General features: G+C 43.3%; 1 protein-coding gene across 1 annotated transcript; it reads right to left on the minus strand.

Moving 5' to 3' along the window:
- Nucleotides 1-540: 540 nt before the first annotated feature.
- On the minus strand, nt 541-17,380 carry G6PC1 (glucose-6-phosphatase catalytic subunit 1). Its single transcript, XM_007536828.3, has 5 exons — nt 17,038-17,380; nt 10,839-10,948; nt 9,928-10,033; nt 7,904-8,019; nt 541-1,512 (listed from the first exon to the last, which is right to left on the minus strand). Exons 1-5 carry the CDS (start codon nt 17,265-17,267, stop codon nt 1,001-1,003), a joined length of 1,074 nt encoding a protein of 357 aa, XP_007536890.1. The 5' UTR covers nt 17,268-17,380; the 3' UTR covers nt 541-1,000.
- Nucleotides 17,381-17,802: the final 422 nt, after the last annotated feature.

Raw genomic sequence — 17,802 nt, forward strand, 5'->3', positions numbered from 1 at the left:
AAGTCTTTTTTTATTATTTTTTTATTTTTTCCCTTTTGTTGCCCTTGTTTTATTGTTGTAGTTATTGTTGTTGTTGTTGTTGGATAGGACAGAGACAAATGGAGAGAGGGAGGGGAAGACAGAGAGGAGGAGAGAAAGATAGACACCTGCAGACCTGCTTCACCGCCTGTGAAGCGACTCCCCTGCAGGTGGGGAGCCGGGGTTCGAACCGGGATCTTTATGCTGGTCTTTGTGCTTTGCGCCACCTGCGCTTAGCCCGCTGTACTACAGCCCGACTCCCGTCTTTTTTTTTTTTTAAACACACTATTTGTTTGCTTGAGATCTCCCTTCATTCATTCATTCTTCCATTCTTCTCCTTTTATCAAATCCACTGTTCTGTTCTCCTTTTCTTTTTTTTTTTTCATTAGTTTTTTAATGTGATGTCAGGTATTGAACCCAAAGCTTCATGCATACATGATACCACTGAGCCACCTCTGCAGCCCAGTTTTTGTTTTATAATTTTAGAGAGAGAGGGAGAGAGACCAAAGCACTACTCCGCTATTCATGGAGATTCATTTATCTTGTGTTTGGTGCTCTCTTGTGGTGCTGGGGATCAAACCAACCATGGAATACATATACTCTACCACTGACACACCTCCCGGATGCCTCCTTTCTCCTTTCAGGGTAAGGATGAGCATGGGTAGAAACTTCTCTACTGAGATCCGCAGCCTGGAATCATGAGCTGGTGCAACCTGGACGTCTTTTGTATATCTTAGAGGAAAACCAGTAAGTCTTCAAGGGAAAAATATCAATCAACTTAGTTTCCAGGCAACAAGATCTTCTTAAATAGCCTCCTTAGCATTCAGAAAACCACCTAAAACGACGAGAATTGCTAAGGTGGAAGGGGGTCAGCTGAGGTGACTCTAGTACCTCTGGCTTCAAAGTAGATGCCTGACAACTCTAGCCACTCTCAGATGTTGACTCAGTCACTGATATGAAATACTGAAGACTTTCTGCCCCCTTACAAAGACTTCTTGTCTGATTGACCCAGGAGCCGTGCTAGACAGTAGGGTATGACACTAACAGACGTTAGGGGCACTGCCGCACTTTTGCAGAAGGACAGGACATAGAAGACCAGCTCATCATGGGATGGGGGTTTCAAAGAGTCAAAAAGATGCAGAAAGATGAGGGAGGCCACGATGCAGCTGAGGCGGAATGGGAACCACTTGCCAAGCTTGCCCTTGCAGCTCTCCTTGTACATGCTGGAGTTGAGAGCTAGGCCCAGTCCAAACAAGGTCCCCAGGTTCTTGAGGAGGCTGGCAAAGGGTGTGGTGTCAATGTGGACCCATTCGGGCTTCTCACACCACCTCTTCGCTTTCTCCAGAGTCCATAGGAGGTCCACACCCAGCCCTTTCAGCAGTAGATAAAATCCAATAGCAAAGCTGAACAGGAAAAAGGTAATAAAAAAATATTTCTTGAGGCTGGCATTGTAGATGCTCTGGATCTGGCGGAAGGTTTCAGCAACAGCAATACCTGAGCAGGAGAAAGAACACCTGTAAGAAGCAGGGAAGAGTCTGGATGCTCAGCCAAGGCGGGTTTGGAGCAATGGATGGCAAGCCCCCAGTTCTGACATTGTGGAGTTAAATTATACCCCAGATCGGAGGTCACCAGGTTTACTCTAATGTATCGCTCCAGCCTGTCCTGAGTTACAGTCTCTCTAGGATGTCAGATAATCTTTATCATGACAGATAGATATACTACACGTTTCATGTCAGAAGATCTACCTGTCTCTTCCTGAATACTTCAGGGGTCTAGAGCTCACTCCCACATGGGTAGTATGTTTCATCTTTGAAAATATTTGAAAGTATTGGGGGGTAGATAGCATAAGGGTTATCCAAAGAGATGCTCATGCCTGAGGCTCTGAAGTCCTAGGTTCTATCCCCTGTACTACCATAAACCAGACCTGAGTTAGTGCACTGGTAATTTTAACAGTGGGCTGAAACTGTTAATACATTTTTTTTTTGCTTCCAGGGTTTTCACTGGGACTCAAATCCATTGCTTCTGGAGGCTATTTTTTTCCTTTTGTTGCCCTTGTTGTTTATTGTTGTTGTCATTGCTGTTATTGTTCTTGGATAGGACAGAGAGAAATGGAGAGAGGAGGGGAAGACAGAGAGGAGGAGAGAAAGATAGACACCTGCAGACCTGCTTCACCCTTGTGAAGCAACCCCCTGCAGTTGGGGAGCTGGGGGGGGTCCACCAGGATCCTTACACTAGTCCTTTTGTGCTTTGCAACATGTGCACTTAACCTGCTGCACTACCACCTGACTGCCTGTTAATACATTTCTAATAATGACATGCTCTTTGAAATATTCAATATTCTAAAAACCTAGACCAGGGAGAACAGAAACAACTGGTGGCGTTACTTTATAAGATACAACTATATGTAAATAGCATAAAAGAACACAAGCTATGGTGAGATCTTGTATGATACAGCAAATGCTAACAAAGGGATTTTCAGAGTTAACCCAATTGCCAAATAATTTGTTTATAGCAATATAATTTGGTTATAGCAATATAATTTGGTTATAGTAATATCCATCTATTGCCTTCTTAAACCCTTAGACAGCAAGAACCTGGGGCCAAGTGGTGGCGCACCTGGTTGAGCACACGTTACAATGCAAGGACCTGGGTTTGAGCCCCCAGTCCCCACCTGCAGGGGGAAATCATCACAAGTGGTGAAGCAGTACTGCAGGTGTCTCTCTGTCTCTCATGCTCTCTAGCTCCCCCTTCCCTCTCGATTTCTGACTGTCTCTATCCAATAAATAAATAAAGATAATAAAAAATAAAAATAAAAAAGACAGCAGGAACTTTCCCCTTTCTCTATAAAGCCCATATTTCTCCCAGGCCTGGGACCTCTAGGGTGAGGCTCACTTCCCAGCATGCTTCTCTCAATTCATACCAGCTGATACTGCATCTCCTGACCCCAAGCTAAGCAATGTAACCTGTACCACCTCAGCATGTTGCATCCAGAGATGCCAGGCATGAAATGTCAATCCTTTAGCTTCACTACTCTGGTGAGACCTTTCCTAGCTCATAGGACTCCTTAATTGCATTTCAGGTGGTGCACTTCTTAGCAAAACCTCAAAACTTAGATATAGACCAGGGCCCATGAGATAGGGCATATGTACATGTATCCATAAATTAGGGGGAAATTATGTACATTAAAGCAAAAGTGCACAATAGTTTGCAGTGAGTCAGTAATGAAGCAAGCAAGTAGGAAGACCTAAAAAGACACCTTTAAGTACCTAATGAAACAGTTTCTACTTAGACCTAGATACCCTCCTCACCTGCTTCCTATTACATGTCCCTCAAGCACTCCAAAGCTAGCCTTGTCAGATCAAGTAAGGACTACAAAAGCTGACTAAAGGCAAGAGACTGGCACACTTTAATGATGACTCTTCAGTCACTATCAGGCCACACCATCACCTGGGGCCTGAGTCAGGGATTCCCGGGATTCCCACACAGACATGATGGGCCTAGACCTCTAACAAATCCCTCTCGCCACTGTCACTGGTCATCTCCATCAGGAACTACATAATGGACCCCTTTGTGGACCCCTATAGGACCTAGCCCTCAATGTGGATCAATAATAGTAGGGAATGTTCCATTCTCTGAAGGGAGGTCGGATAACATACTCAAGGAAGATGGGTCCTGAAATTAGTGCAGCCTGGTATGTTCCTAGCCATGACCACAGAATGTGAGCTCAGACCTACAGGGACACAGGGGTTATATAGGCTCCTGTGCTGAATATGGGACTCAGATCAAATCGATGGGGTATATGGTTAACAATATTTATATACTTTTCCCATATTTGGGAGCTACTCTCTTCCCTGATCCAGTTTCTAGTCCTTTTTCCCATTCTGACACCATTTCCCCAGACAATAACCTGTGTCTACCTGCATATTAGCTGTCAGGCTTAGCAACAACTAGTAAAGTCATGGGGCCCTTTGGAATATACCTAAAATAGACCTACCAGTTTTTTACAAAACGGAGACCCCAAATTTTCACCTGCAATATTGTTGCCTTTCGGTTTATGATTAGTCAACAATTTGTTCTGCTTTATATCAACTCTTTTTCAGCTGCCAGCTTCCAGATGATACCATGATGCCAAGCAGACTTCCCTGGGCAGACAACCCCACCATGTGTCCTGGAGCCCTGCTTCCCCAGAGCTCTGCCCCACTAGGGATAGAGAGAGACAGGTACAACAACAATAATAACTACAACAATAAAGCAAGGGAAAGAGAGAGAGAGAGAGAGAGAGAGAGAGGCTTGGGAGTATTGACTGACCTGCCAACATCCATGTTCAGCAGGGAAGCAATTACAGAAGCCATACCTTCCGCCTTCTGCACCCCATAATGATCCTGGGTCCATATTCCCAGAGGGATAAAGAGTAGAAAAGCTCAAGGAAGTGGACTGGATACGGAGTTCTGGTGGTGGGAAGTATGTGGAATTGTACCCCTCTTAACCTATAGTTTTGTCAATATTTCCATTTTATAAATAAAAATTAAAAAAGAAGAAAATGGGGCCAGGTGGTGGCACACCTGGTTAAGTGCACTCATTACAGTGCACAAGGACCTGGGTTCAAGCCCCCTGGACCCCACCTGCAAGGTGTAAAGATTCATGAGTGGTGAAGCAGGGCTGCCGGTGTCTCTCTGTCTCTTTCCCTTTCTACTTCCCCTCCCCTCTCAACTTCTCTGTCTCTATGCAATAATAAATAAAAATTTAAAAAAAGAAGAAAATATCAGTTCTTTCTTGAACTGATCTGAATCCCTGCACATGTCATCTGTCGGTTCTTTCTTTAGGAATTGATCAGATATTTAGAGCTTCTACAGAATAGCTGAAGAGAGTTATTCTAACTTAAACATGCCCAGTTTTTTCATGTAACATGTTTTCAGGTGCTTCCTTAAATATGGAATCCAGTACAAAGTACTGTGTTGCTTTTTTTAAAAAATATTTTATTTATTTATCTATTTATTTTGACTTCTTTATTGGGGAATTAATGTTTTACATTCGTTGGTAAATACAATAGTTTGTACATGCATAACATTTCCCAGTTGCTTTTGTGGTTACCATGAAACCATTATTTACCTTTTCTTTTCTTTCTTTTTTTTTAAAGATTTTATTTATTTATTAATGAGGAAGATAGGAGGAGAGAGAAAGAACCAGACATCACTCTGTGTGCTGCCAGGGATCGAACTCAGTACCTCATGCTTGAGAGTCCAAAGCCTTATCACTGCGCCACCTCCTGGACCACTGTTTCCCTTTTCTTAATACTCCTTTCTTCTTTCTTTCTTATTTTTTTCCCCTTCTTTCTTTTGGAGCTGGGGCCTTATGCAGTCATGATTTTACCACTCCCAGGTTTCTTGTTCATTTAGACAGTGACACAGAGAGAGAGAGAGAGAGAGGTGGGGGGGGGGGGTGTTTAGATTACATAATAGTGATGCAAAGAGACTCTCATGCCTGAGGCTCCATAGTCCCAGGTTCAGTCCATCATAAGCCAGAACTGAGCAGTGCTCTGGTAAAAAATCCAAAAAAAAAAAAGGGGGAGTCGGGCGGTAGTGCTGCGGGTTAAGTGCACGTGGTGTGAAGCGCAAGGACCGGCATAAGGATCCTGGTTCGAGCCCCGGCTCCCCACCTGCAGGGGTGGTTGCTTCACAACTAGTGAAGCAGGTCTGCAGGTATCTATCTTTCTCTCTCTTCTCTGTCTTCCCCTCCTCTCTCCATTTCTCTCTGTCCTGTCTGACAACGACGACATTAATTACGACAATAATAACTACAACAATAAAAAAAAAGGGCAACAAAGGGGAAAATAAATAATTTTTAAAAATCCAAAAAAAAAAAAAAAAGGTAGGTAGGGGTGGGGAATACCACAGCACCAGAGCTTCCCCTGTTGTGCTGGTGCTCAAACCTGGGCTGCACAACTCACAATGTATGTGTTCTATTTTATGAGCTATCTTCTCAGCTCTCAACACTAACAAAATGTTGGACTGGGAAGACAACGTAATGGTTATGCAAACAATTTCCTGCCTGAGGCTCTGAAGTCCCAGGTTCAATCCCCAGCACTACCATCTGCCAGAACTGAGCAGTGCTCTGGTCTCTGTATCTTTCTCTCGATATTACTCTCTCATTAAAAATAAAATACATTACAAAATAATGAATTTATGGGACTATATATAATAATATTTATGCATGTATTATTCAATATGTAAAATATTTTATTTAGTGGTCTGGGAGGTGGTGCAGTGGATAAAGTGTTGGATTCTCAAGCATGAGGTGTCCTGAGTTCAATTTGCAGCAGTTCTCTCTCTCCTATCTTTCTCATTAATAAATAAATAAGATCTTTTTAAAAATAAAATATTTTATTTATTAATTTTAATGAGAGAGAAAAATAGAGACCAGAGCACTACTTAGTTCTGGTTTACATTGGTGCTAGGAATTGAATCTGGGACCCCAAGGCCTCAAACATGATCAACATTTTAAAAACTATTTGATTTAATTTATTTATTTTGGACAGAGACAAACTGAGGGGGAGTAGGGGATAGACAGACAGACAGATAGAGGATAGATGGATGGATAGATAGAGCCTGCAACAATGCTTTACCAGTCATGAAGCTTCCCCGCTGTGAGTGGGAACTAGGGACTTGAACCATAACCCTTCTCCATTGTAAAATCTATGCTTTTCCAGATGTTTCACAGTCTGGCCCCGACATTTTTTTTTTTTTTTCAAATGTTATTATGTCCTGCCTTTATATATCTCTAGAGGGCAGTTTCCACACTTCCCTTAAGGCCTTAAATTCAACTGCTTCCCAGGGCTGGCAAGATAGTTCACCTGCATAGTAGGCCTGTTTTGTCATCATGTATCTGACCTAGATTTGAACCTGCTCGCCCTACCCCTGCTAATTCTCACTAGAAGAAGCTTCAGTGCTGTGGTGTTTTCCCCTTCTCTCTCATTCTCTATCTATGAAAAAGTCAACCTGGAGTAGTGAAACCCCAGTGAAGACAACAACATAATACCCATGCTTCTCACAAAGTCAAGATATTATTTCTTATTCTTTTTTATTTTTTAATATTTATTTATTTTCCTTTTTGTTGCCCTTGTTGTTTTTTATTGTTGTTGTAGTTACTATTGTTGTTGTTATTGATGGTGTCGTTGTTAGATAGGACAGAGAGAAATGGAGAGAGGAGGGGAAGACAGAGAGGGAGAGAGAAAGATAGACACCTGCAGACCTGCTTCACCGCCTGTGAAGCGACTGCCCTGCAGGTGGGGTTCAAACCAGGATCCTTACGCTGGTCCTTGCACTTTGCGCCATGTGTGCTTAACCCGCTGCACCCAACTCCCTTCTTTCTTATTCTTAACCTAAATACATTCAATCCCTTATTAACTTATTAACAAGAAAACACAAATATTCAAAATTCTAAACCTACAAAAGAACCATATATAGAATCTATTAAGTTTGCAAATTAAATGTATTTAAATGAAGAGTTTTCCTGGGAACATTGCTAATTTGTAAAATGTGGTAGATTTCCTTAAAACTAAAGCAGGAATTACTTCTCACTGAATCTCAGTAAGAAATAAAAATGTAAAAAAACAAAAACAAACAAAGAAACCCAAACATACATGGAGACTTAGGGCTAATTCAATTGAACTACGTAAGCTGATATATTGACATCAACTCCTGGGAATGCGACCATTTGTGTAGATTTACGAGTCCTATAGACACCACTAAATTTCAAATCACTCACCCTTGATGGCAACCCACCAAATGGCTGGTAGCATCGACTAGGCTTTTCTCCTAATTAGGAAGGTGTGGGCCAGGCAGGGGTGGAAGGGAGGTGGGAAGGGAGAAAGTCATATCACTGATACCTGACAAGACTCCGGCAACAACCTGATGAGGAAAATGAGCAGCCAGGTAGATTCGGGACAGACAGACATTGAGCTGCATGGCCCAGAATGCCAACCACAAGATGATGTTCAAGCACCTGGAAATGAAGAGACGGCTGTAACAGAAGCCAGACACAGATCTCCGTGCCACCTCCTGAGTATGTGAATTTTAACCTTTCTATTTTATGTTTGTTATTGAAATTAAGGATAGGGCCAGTGAAATAGCTTATTTGGATAGTGCATTGCTTTGCCTTGTGTGAGATCCAAGTTTGAGTCCAGTCCTCTCCGCACCAAAGGAAGCTTTGATGTTATGTATGGTCTATCTCCATCCCCATCTCCATCCCCATCCCCATCCCCATCCCCATCCCCATCCCCATCTCTATTTCTGTCTCTATCTCTATTTCTGTCTCTTTTTCTCTTTGGTCTCTATCTGAAAAACAGCCAAAAGTGGTGAAGATCACTTCCTGATCTTGAAGAGCACTTTTTTTTTAATCTATAAGAAAAGGGTCACATTCATGGGTCCTTTCCAGCCCACATATTTTCTTTTTTTCCACCAGGGTTATCACTGGGACTCAGTGATTACGGGATGCCTTCACCACTCCTCACAGCTACTCCCCCCCATTTCCTCTGATAGAAGGGGAGAGACAGAGATGGAGAGGGAGAGTAGATACATCTCAGGTACTGCTCCACTGCTCTTGACACTTCCTTCCTGCATGTGGAGCCCAGCAGCTGTACATGGTCTTCGAGCATCGTGACATATTTGCTCTATCAGGTGCGCTGAACAGTTCTGTGACTAATCCTCACATTATTATTATTATTATTTAATTTATTGGATAGAGACATCCAGAAATTAGAGAGGTAGGGGGAGATAGAGGGGGTGAAAGGAAGAGAGACACCTGCATCACTCTTCACCACTCACAAAGCTCTTCCCTGCAGGTAGGGACCAGGGGCTTTATCCCAGGTCCTTACACATCATAAAAAAAAAAAAAAAGATAAATCTGGAGACCAGGTGGTGGGAATCCTATCCTACAGTTTTGCTAATGTCTCCTTTCTTAAATAAATAAATAAAAATAAAAAAATTAAAAAAAAATCTGTGCTTGGAGAACTTGGACTGGAGTTGGTGTACTGTACCAAAGTAAAACTCTCTGGGGTGGGGCCTGGTGGTGGCACACCTGGTTAAGTGCACACATTACAGTACACAAGGACCCAGGTTCAAGCCCCTGGTCCCCACCTGCAGGGGGAAAGCTTCACAAGTGGTGAAGCAGGGCTGAAGGTGTCTCTCCCTCCTTATTTTTCTTTGTCTCTGTCCAATAATAAGTAAACAAATATTTTAAAAAAAGATTCTGGGGTGGGAAGGGGTTCAGGTCCTGGAACATTATGGCAAAGGAGGACCTAGTTGGGGTTGTATTACTGTAAACCATTAATCCCCCAATAAAGAAATTTAAAAATATATATGTGCTCGGGGGTTAGGCAGTGGCACAATGAGTTAAGTGAAAATAGTATAAAGTGCAAGGACCAAAGCAAGGATCTCAATTCGAACCCCTGGCTCCCCACTTGCAGCAGAGTTGCTTCATAAGTGGTGAAGCAGTTCTGCATCTATCTTTCTCTCTCTCTATCCCCCCTTCATTTTCTCTCTATCCTATCCAATAAAATGGAAGAAACAAAAAGTCTGCCAGGAGCAATAGATTTGTAGTGTTGGCACCAAGCCCCACCGATAACCCTGGAGGCAATAAATAAATAAAAATCTGTGCTCGACCAGGTATGCCACAACCTGGCCCCTAATGCTCATTTTTAACCAAGATTTCACAACTGTTATCTAACCCAAGGTGTGGAATGGGCTCAGGGTGTTCGAGGACATACAGATGGTCTGTGAGTCGCAAAGAGCCCCTGACTGCTCCCAACAATTCACATCGTGGTGGTGAATTCTTAAGTCGGTCCTTGCTCTTCACCACGTGCGCTTAACCCGCTGTGCCACCGCCCAGCTCCCTGCGGTGGTGAATTCTTACCGAAATGTGTAGGTTGGCTTTTTCTTTCCCCGAAAGATAGAGAGGGTGGATGTGACCATCACATAATATACACCTGCTGCACCCATGGCATGGCCAGAGGGACTCCCTAAAGGGCAGGAAAGAGAGGAATAATTGATTAATCTACCCACACACCCATCTGTCCATCCTGAAGCTCATCTGAATAGTGCACTGCTTTGTCCTGGGCAAGTCCCAGGTTGGAGCTGGCCTCCACCTGCCTGAAGGAAGCTATGGAACTGTGGTTGATATCTCTCTCTCTGTCTCTCTCTCTGTAGTTATCTGAAAAAGCCTGTAGTGGTGAAGACCCAGTGACAATGAAATAATAATAATAAAGAACATCTGTGTGAGTGAATATAGTCCCAAGTTAATATGTCCTCACAAAGGTTTGATTAACAGCAAATATCTAGGGGTCATGGCATAGTCTGGGGTATCCTTAGGAGCTAGGATCCTCTGAGGAAGAGACTAGCAATCTAGTTTCTAGAAACATTAGGCAATTTCCAAAATGGCACAAGTATGCTATTGAGGGAGATCTTGCTGAAGTGAGTGAAAACGGAGTGGTAGGAAACTGAATGCCACAACAAAAGCTTAAAGAAGTAGCTTTTCTTCAGATTACCCTCAGTGAACAAGGTTCACCTAAAGACTTGGTCTTGGGGCCGGGTGGTGGTGCACCTGGTTAAGCACACATGTTACAATGCACAAGGACCCAGGATCAATTCCCTAGTCCCCACCTGTAAGGGGAAAGCTTCACAGGTGGTGAAGCAATGTTGCAGGTGTCTTTCTGACTTTCTCTCTCTATCACCCCCTTCCCTCTCGATTTCTGGTTGTCTCTATCCAATAAATAAAGATAATAAAAAAAAAAAGACAAAAAAAGACTTGGTTTCTGGGGCTCTCACCTGGTCCAGTCTCACATGTGACTGGGAACTGCTTTATGGGTGGCGGGGTGGTGTGGCTGTAGTAGTCAGTATCCAGGACCCACCAGTATGGGCGTTGTCCAAAAAGAATCCTGTGAAAAAGCAGACCAGTGGTTGGAGTTAGTGAATGAACTATTTTGCCTCAAGTTCATGCCTTAAAGAAGAGTGTTTTAAGGAGAAGATCCAAAAACTGGTAGCATTGGCTGCCTCCAAAAGGGGAAATAGGTAGCTGGGGAGAGGGATGGAAGGAACGCTTTATATAGTATATTCTTTCTTTTTTTCTTTTTTAGATTTTAAAAAATATTTATTCCCTTTTGTTGCCCTTGTTGTTTTATTGTTGTAGTTATTATTGTTGTTGGCTAGGACAGAGAGAAATGGAGAGAGGAGGGAAAGACAGAGGGGGGGAGGGGATCCTTACGCTGGTCCTTGTGCTTTGCGCCACCTGCGCTTAACCCGCTGCGCTATTGCCTGACTCCCTCTTTCTTTCTTTCTTTTTAAATATTTGTTTGTGTTTCTGCCACCAGAGTTGTCCCTAGGACTTGGTGCCTCCACCATTGCTTATGGACATTTTTTCTCCTTTTCTTTTTGATAGAGACAGAGAGAGGGAGAGAGACCTGCTGCAAGTGGGCGCTGGGGGATATATTCACTCTATTGGGTATGCCATTGCCTGACCCCTTCTTTATTTTTATTAAGTTATTGATTTATTTTAATGATAGAGAACCAGAAATGACTCCAGTATTTACAGTGCTGGTGATAAAACCAGGGGTCTCATACATATAAACCCTGCACTCTTCCACTGAGCCACCTCCCCAGCAGCTCATGTATTTTTTTTAAACTTCGATTGTCTTTTTATTTATTTTATTTTCCCTTTTGTTGCCCTTGTTTTTATTGTTGTTGTAGTTATTATTGATGTCGTCGTCATTACATAGGACAGAGAGAAATGGAGAAAGGACGGGAAGACAGAGAGGGGGAGAGAAAGACAGATACCCGCAGACCTACTTCACTGCCTGTGAAGCGACTCCCCTGTAGGTGGGGAGCCGGCGGCTCGAACCAGGACCGTAGGCTGGTCCTTGCGCTTTGTGCCATGTGCACTTAACCAGCTGAGCTACCGCCCGACTCCCGGCTCATGTATTCTTTATGTAAATTCTGAACCATTTGAATGTATTATCTATCAAAAAATAAATAGGTCATAAAATCAATATTGCCAGTGGCAATGTGACTTTTGTTGACCCCAATAATTTATCCTAGAAGGATGCATATACAACTGCAATTTACAACTATGACTTGCATTCTGTGATCCTGTGAGTGCTCCTCTCTCTTTCCTCTCTCTCCTCTTTCTTCTTCTCCTCCTCCTTTCCTTCCTCCTCTTCCTCCTCTTCCTCCTTTCCCTCCTCCTCCTCCTCCTCTCCCTCCTCCCCCTCCCCCTCCCCTCCCCCTCCCCCTCCCCCTCCTCCCAGAGCACTGCTCAGCTCTGGTTGTTTATGGTGGTGCTGGAGATTGAACATAGGACTTCAGGAGCCTTAGGCGTGAAAATTTATTGCATGGGAGCCCGGCATAGCGCAGCGGGTTAAGCGCACATGGCGCAAAGCGTTAATGGACATCAAGAACAACAATAATAACTACAACAATAAAACAAGGGCAACAAAAGGGAATAAATAAATTAAATAAATTTTTTTAAAAAAGAAAAATTATTGCATAACTACTATGCTAATTGTAAAAGTCTTCTAGTCCAATTTCTTGGCTTTATTTTCTTTCTTTCCTTCGTTTATGCCCTGCCCCCCCTTCTCTTTTACCACAGGACTGCTTGCTCTGGCTTATGGTTGTGCTAGGGACTGAACCTGGGAACAGAGTCTCATGCAATGAAAGTTGTTTAGCATAATCATTATACTGTCTCCTCATCCCAGCGTCTTCATTTCCTAGGTCAGACAGTGTGCTAGAGTCTACTGGTGTCGGCTAACAGTATAAAACATTCAGAATTTTTACACGTCAGACCTACTGGAAGATTGAAAGTAGCTATATGTCCCATTTTGGATGGTGCACTTTCTGTTTTCCTTTTAATGATCTTTGTTTTATTTATTGGATAGAGACAGCCAGAAACCTAGAGGGAAGGGGGTGATAGAGAGAGGGAAACAGAGACACCTGCAGCATTGCTTCACCACTTGCAAAGCTTTTTCCCCGAAGGTGGGGACTGGGGGCTGGAACCTGGGTCCTTGTGCATTGACCACATGTGTGGTCAACCAGGTGTGCCATCACCCAGTCCCAAGGTGGTGCACTTTCTTTCTTTTCTTTTCTTTTCTTTCTTTTTTTTTTTTTTTTTACCAGAGCACTAATCAGCTCTGGCTTATGGTGGTGCAGGGCACTGAACTTGGGACTTCAAAGCCTCAGGCATGACAGTCTGTTTGCATAATCATTATGCTATCTACCCCTGCCCAAGTGGTGCACTTTCTAACAAAGCTACAGCCCAGATATAGATCAGGGCTCATGAGACAGGACACATGCATGCATCCATAAATTAGGGGAAAATATATACCCTAAAGCCAAAGTGCACAATAGTCTGCAGGGACTCAGTAAGTGCAGCAAGCAAGTAGAGAGACCTAAAAAAGACACCATAAAGTACTTAATCAAGTAATTTTTACTTACACCTAGATACCCTCCTCACCTACTTCCTATTTCATTTCCTTCAATCACTCTAAGTCCAATCATGTCAGATAAAGTAAGGACTACAAAAGCTGGATAAGGGCAAGAGACTGGCACACTTTTATGGTGGCCCTTTTGGTCACTACCAGGCCACCCCATCACCCAGAGCCCTACTCAGGGAATCCTGAGACTCCCACATAAATAAGATGGGCCTAGACCTCTAACAGGTCCCTCTCTCTACCATCACTGGTCATCTCCATCAGGAACAACATCATAAACCCTCTTGTGGGCCTCTGTAGGAACTTTCCCTCAATGTAGAACAACAACAGTAGAGTCTGCCGCACTCTCCAAAGGGAGGCTGGGTCAACATACTCTGCCACTTGAGGGAGATGGGTCCTGAGTGAGTGCAGCCTAGATTGTTCCTAGCTATGCCCAGGGAATATGAGCTCAGGCCTAAAGGGATGCAGAGGTTGCACAGGTGCTGAATATGAGTAGACACGGGCCCCGTATTGGATCAATGGGGTCTACAGTTAAAGGTATTTATATACTTTTCCCATATTTTGAAGCTACTCTCTTCCCTGATTCAGCTTTCTAGTCCTATTCCCAACCCTGACATCATCTCCTCAGATAATACCTTTAGGCCACCTGCATGTTAGCTGTCAGGCTTAGGCATGGGTCTCTTAGGCATGAAAGCCCAGTACTCCGCAACCTGAGCTAGCTCCCTGGCCTGCATTTGTCAATGTCTACTGTGCGTGTGTATATATAACTACTTTCTTTCACCCCCCCTTTTTAAAAATTGATTTAATAATGATTGACAAGATTGTAGGATAAGAGGGATACAATTCCATACATTTCCCACCACCAGAGTTCTGTATCCCACCCCCTCCACTGGAAGGTTCCCTATACTGTGTCCCTCTGGGAGTATAGACCCAGGACCATTATGGGATGCAGAAGGTGGGAGATCTGGTTTCTATAATTGCTTCTTCACTGGACATGAGAATTGGCAAGTTGATCCATATTTCCAGCCTGTTTCTCTCTTTCCCTAGTAGGACAGGGCTCTGGAGAGGTGGGGTTCCAGGGAACATTGGTGAAGTCGGCTGCCCAGGGACCTAAGGTTGGCATCATGGTAGCAACTGCAACTTGGTGGCTGAAAAGCATTAAGTTATAAAGCAGAACAAACTGCTTAATAATCAGGAACCTAAAGGTAAGAATATAGCAGATGAGATTTGTCATCTCCATTTTGGAAAAAACTAGGAATTCTATTTTAGTCTTTTCCAAAATGGAGACGACTTCACCCATGTTCCCTGGAACCCCACCTCTCCAGCTAGCTCAAGTTGTGGAGTACTGGGCTTTCATGCCTAAGGGTCCTGGTTCAATCTCTGGCATCTCATGTACCAGAGTAGTATTTTGTTTTCTCTCTGTGTGTGTGTCTCTCTCTGTCTCTCTTTCTGACTGTCTTGTCAGAGTACTGATTAGCTCTAGTTTATGGTAGTGCAGGGACTTCAGAGCCTCAGGCACAAGAGCCTCTTTGCATAATCATTTTGCTATCTACCCCTGCACTCGTGCACTCTCTCTCTCTTTCTCTTCTGTCTCAAGTGAAAAGCTCTCTCATATGCAACTTATAAAATAAAATAAATCTTAAAAAAAGAGAAGTTGGCAAATTCTAAAATTATGACTTTTCCCTCCAGAGAGTAAACTTACCAGTAGTGGCTAAGGATAGCGCTAAAGGACCTTGCCTCTGAAGACAGGCTGTCTGGGCTTATATCCTGCCTCTGACATTTACTACCCATGTGAGTCTATTGTTATTTATGGAATTTAGGTTTATTTACTTATTTAATGAAAGCAAGAGAGAGTTTGAGAAAGAGAGAACCAGAGCATAATTCTGGCATATATCTTGCTAGGGATTGAACTCAGGACCTTACACAAGCAAGTCTTTCACTTTACCTGCTAAACCACCTCTCCAGCAAATATGATCTAGTGTTTAACTCAAAGCCTCAGTCTGCTTTTCTATAAAATAATGGTGGGCTTGGGCAGTGGCATCTGGCTGAGCACACTTGTTATCAGGTGCAGTAACTCAGACTGGAGTACTCTCTCCCTACCTGCGGGGGGAGACTTCAAAGGTAGTGAAACAGCGCTGTATCTCTATCTCTTTTCTCTCTCTATCCCACTGTATCTCCCCTTCCTTTCTCAATTTCTTTCTATTTTATCTAATAAAAATAGAAAAAGAAAAAATAGAGCAGGGGTAGATAGTATAATGGATATGCAAAGAGACTCAGGTCTGAAGCTCCAAAGTCCCAGGTTCATTCCCCTGCACCACCATGAACCAAAGATGAACAGTGCTCTGATAAAAAACAAATAAATAAGGAGTCCAGCGGTAGCGCGGTGGGTTAAACGCACGTGGCGCAAAGCGCAGGGACAGGCGTAAGGATCCCAGTTCGAGGCCCCCACCTCCCCACCTGCAGGGGGGTCACTTCACAGGCGGTGAAGCAGGTCTGCAGGTGTCTGTCTTTCTCTCCCCCTCTCTGTCTTCCCCTCCTCTCTCCATTTCTCTCTGTCCTATCCAACAACGATGACATTAATAACAACAATAATAACTACAACAATAAAAACAACAAGGGCAACAAAAGGGGATAAATAAATAAATATTTTTTAAAAAAACATGCTTTAAAAGTGAAAAGCAAACAAACAAACAGAAGAAGAGAAAGAAAAAAGAAAATGGCTGCCAGAAGCAGGGGATTCACTGTGCCAGCACAAAGTTCCAGAGATAACCCTGGTGGCAATAAAAGAGAAAAAAAATAATAATGGTATCTACCCCACAGAAAAGTCCTTTTCATTATTAATAAAGTGCCAGAAATAATCTAAATGTATTGATTATAAAATAGAAACTCAGAGAGTGGCTATGACTTGCCTAGGGCATGTACTTATTTGGTGGCAGAGCAGGGCTGAAAGAATCTAGATGTCTGATTACTTAGCTCACACTACAGAGAGTTTTGTTTTTGTTGCATCCACACATTCTGATACACTTTTCTACCAGGGGAGCTATCTTCCACACAAGATATTAAAATTATCAATGTGAAGGTCAGGGAGGTGAATCAGCAGTAGGCCAAAGACTTACATGCATGGAGCCCTGGGTTTGATGGTCAGCACTAAATAAAATGACAAATCTGTGCTTGCTCTGGTCTCTCTGCCTCTCAGTGAAATAATCTATGTGCTTCCTTGTTTCCTCATCTTTCACACTTCTATCTTTGTTACCTATTCTTCATCAAAGCAGTGGAACTAGCTTTCTGTGCTTATAGCCTATAATTCAGACTTTTCAGGAAAGTACATGGGCCTTTCATCCATATGAATGACTTTCCTATTTTCAGCTCACTGTCAGTTGACAACTCACTGCTGTCCCTCTTTATGTAGATGATCCAAAGGCAGGAAGGAAGAAATCTGTAGCTTCCTTAGTAGCATAGAGAAATCAACTTTTTATAGACAGTCACTTGTGGAGGGAATGCCAGCTTGTCTCCCTGCTGATCTGTCCTGTTCTGCTCTTACTTACCACTTAAACACAAGGTTGAGCCAGTCCCCAATCACAGCAACCCAGAGAAGTTTGATGGCCACAGCTTCTCGAAGATGGAACCAGATGGGGAAGAGGACATAGTAGGCATTCCTGAGGTCTGCGATCACGGACACCAAGATGAACCAATCCTGAGAGTTCTGGTAATTTTTCTGGAGGTAGTGCGTTGACTGAATCCCAAAGTCGTGGAGAACATTCATTCCTTCCTCCATCCTCACTGCCTTGGAGTCTCAGGGAGGCTTCAGCTGAGTCCCTGCAGTTCTTTCTGAGTTGGTGGTGATTGCTCTGCTATCAGCTGGTGCCTTTGCCCCTGTTTTATACGCCCCATATCCAGACTGCAGGTCAACCCAGCCCTGATCTTTGGACTCAAAAACCACTTTTGTCTAAAATCTGTTGATCAAAGGTGCATCACTAGTAGGTTGATGCAAACGTGTTCAGTATGATTTACGTAAAATAGGAAAACGGGCACACAAAAACAACCTGATCTCAGCAGGGCCAATGATTAACTCAGACGTGCCACTCCACGGTGCACGGGCTGCCCTCCTGGCTCAGAAACCTGGCTAGAGACACAAGACAGTCTAACTCCACCATCGTCCTTGCAAAGATGCTTGATCTCCTAAGTCTATAGCTACACTGACTTGTGAATGAAGAAAAGTCTTGGTGCTCTAGCCATTCAAGTTTCAACTTTCTGATTTTAAAATATAAGTTATATTGTCCTGGGAACTGATATTTTACTGGCCATTCCTT

Source organism: Erinaceus europaeus, chromosome 12 (genome assembly GCF_950295315.1).
Source record: "Erinaceus europaeus chromosome 12, mEriEur2.1, whole genome shotgun sequence".
NCBI lineage: Eukaryota > Metazoa > Chordata > Mammalia > Eulipotyphla > Erinaceidae > Erinaceus > Erinaceus europaeus.

Coding starts and splice junctions, on each gene's coding strand:
- G6PC1 (XM_007536828.3), bottom strand. CDS start 17,267: ATGGAGGAAGGAATGAATGTTCTCCACGACTTTGGGATTCAGTCAACG. Junction 10,949..17,037: donor CTCAACCTTGTGTTTAAGTG/GTAAGTAAGAGC, acceptor GCTTTTTCACAG/GATTCTTTTTGGACAACGCC. Junction 8,020..9,927: donor AAGCCAACCTACACATTTCG/GTAAGAATTCAC, acceptor CTTCATTTCCAG/GTGCTTGAACATCATCTTGT.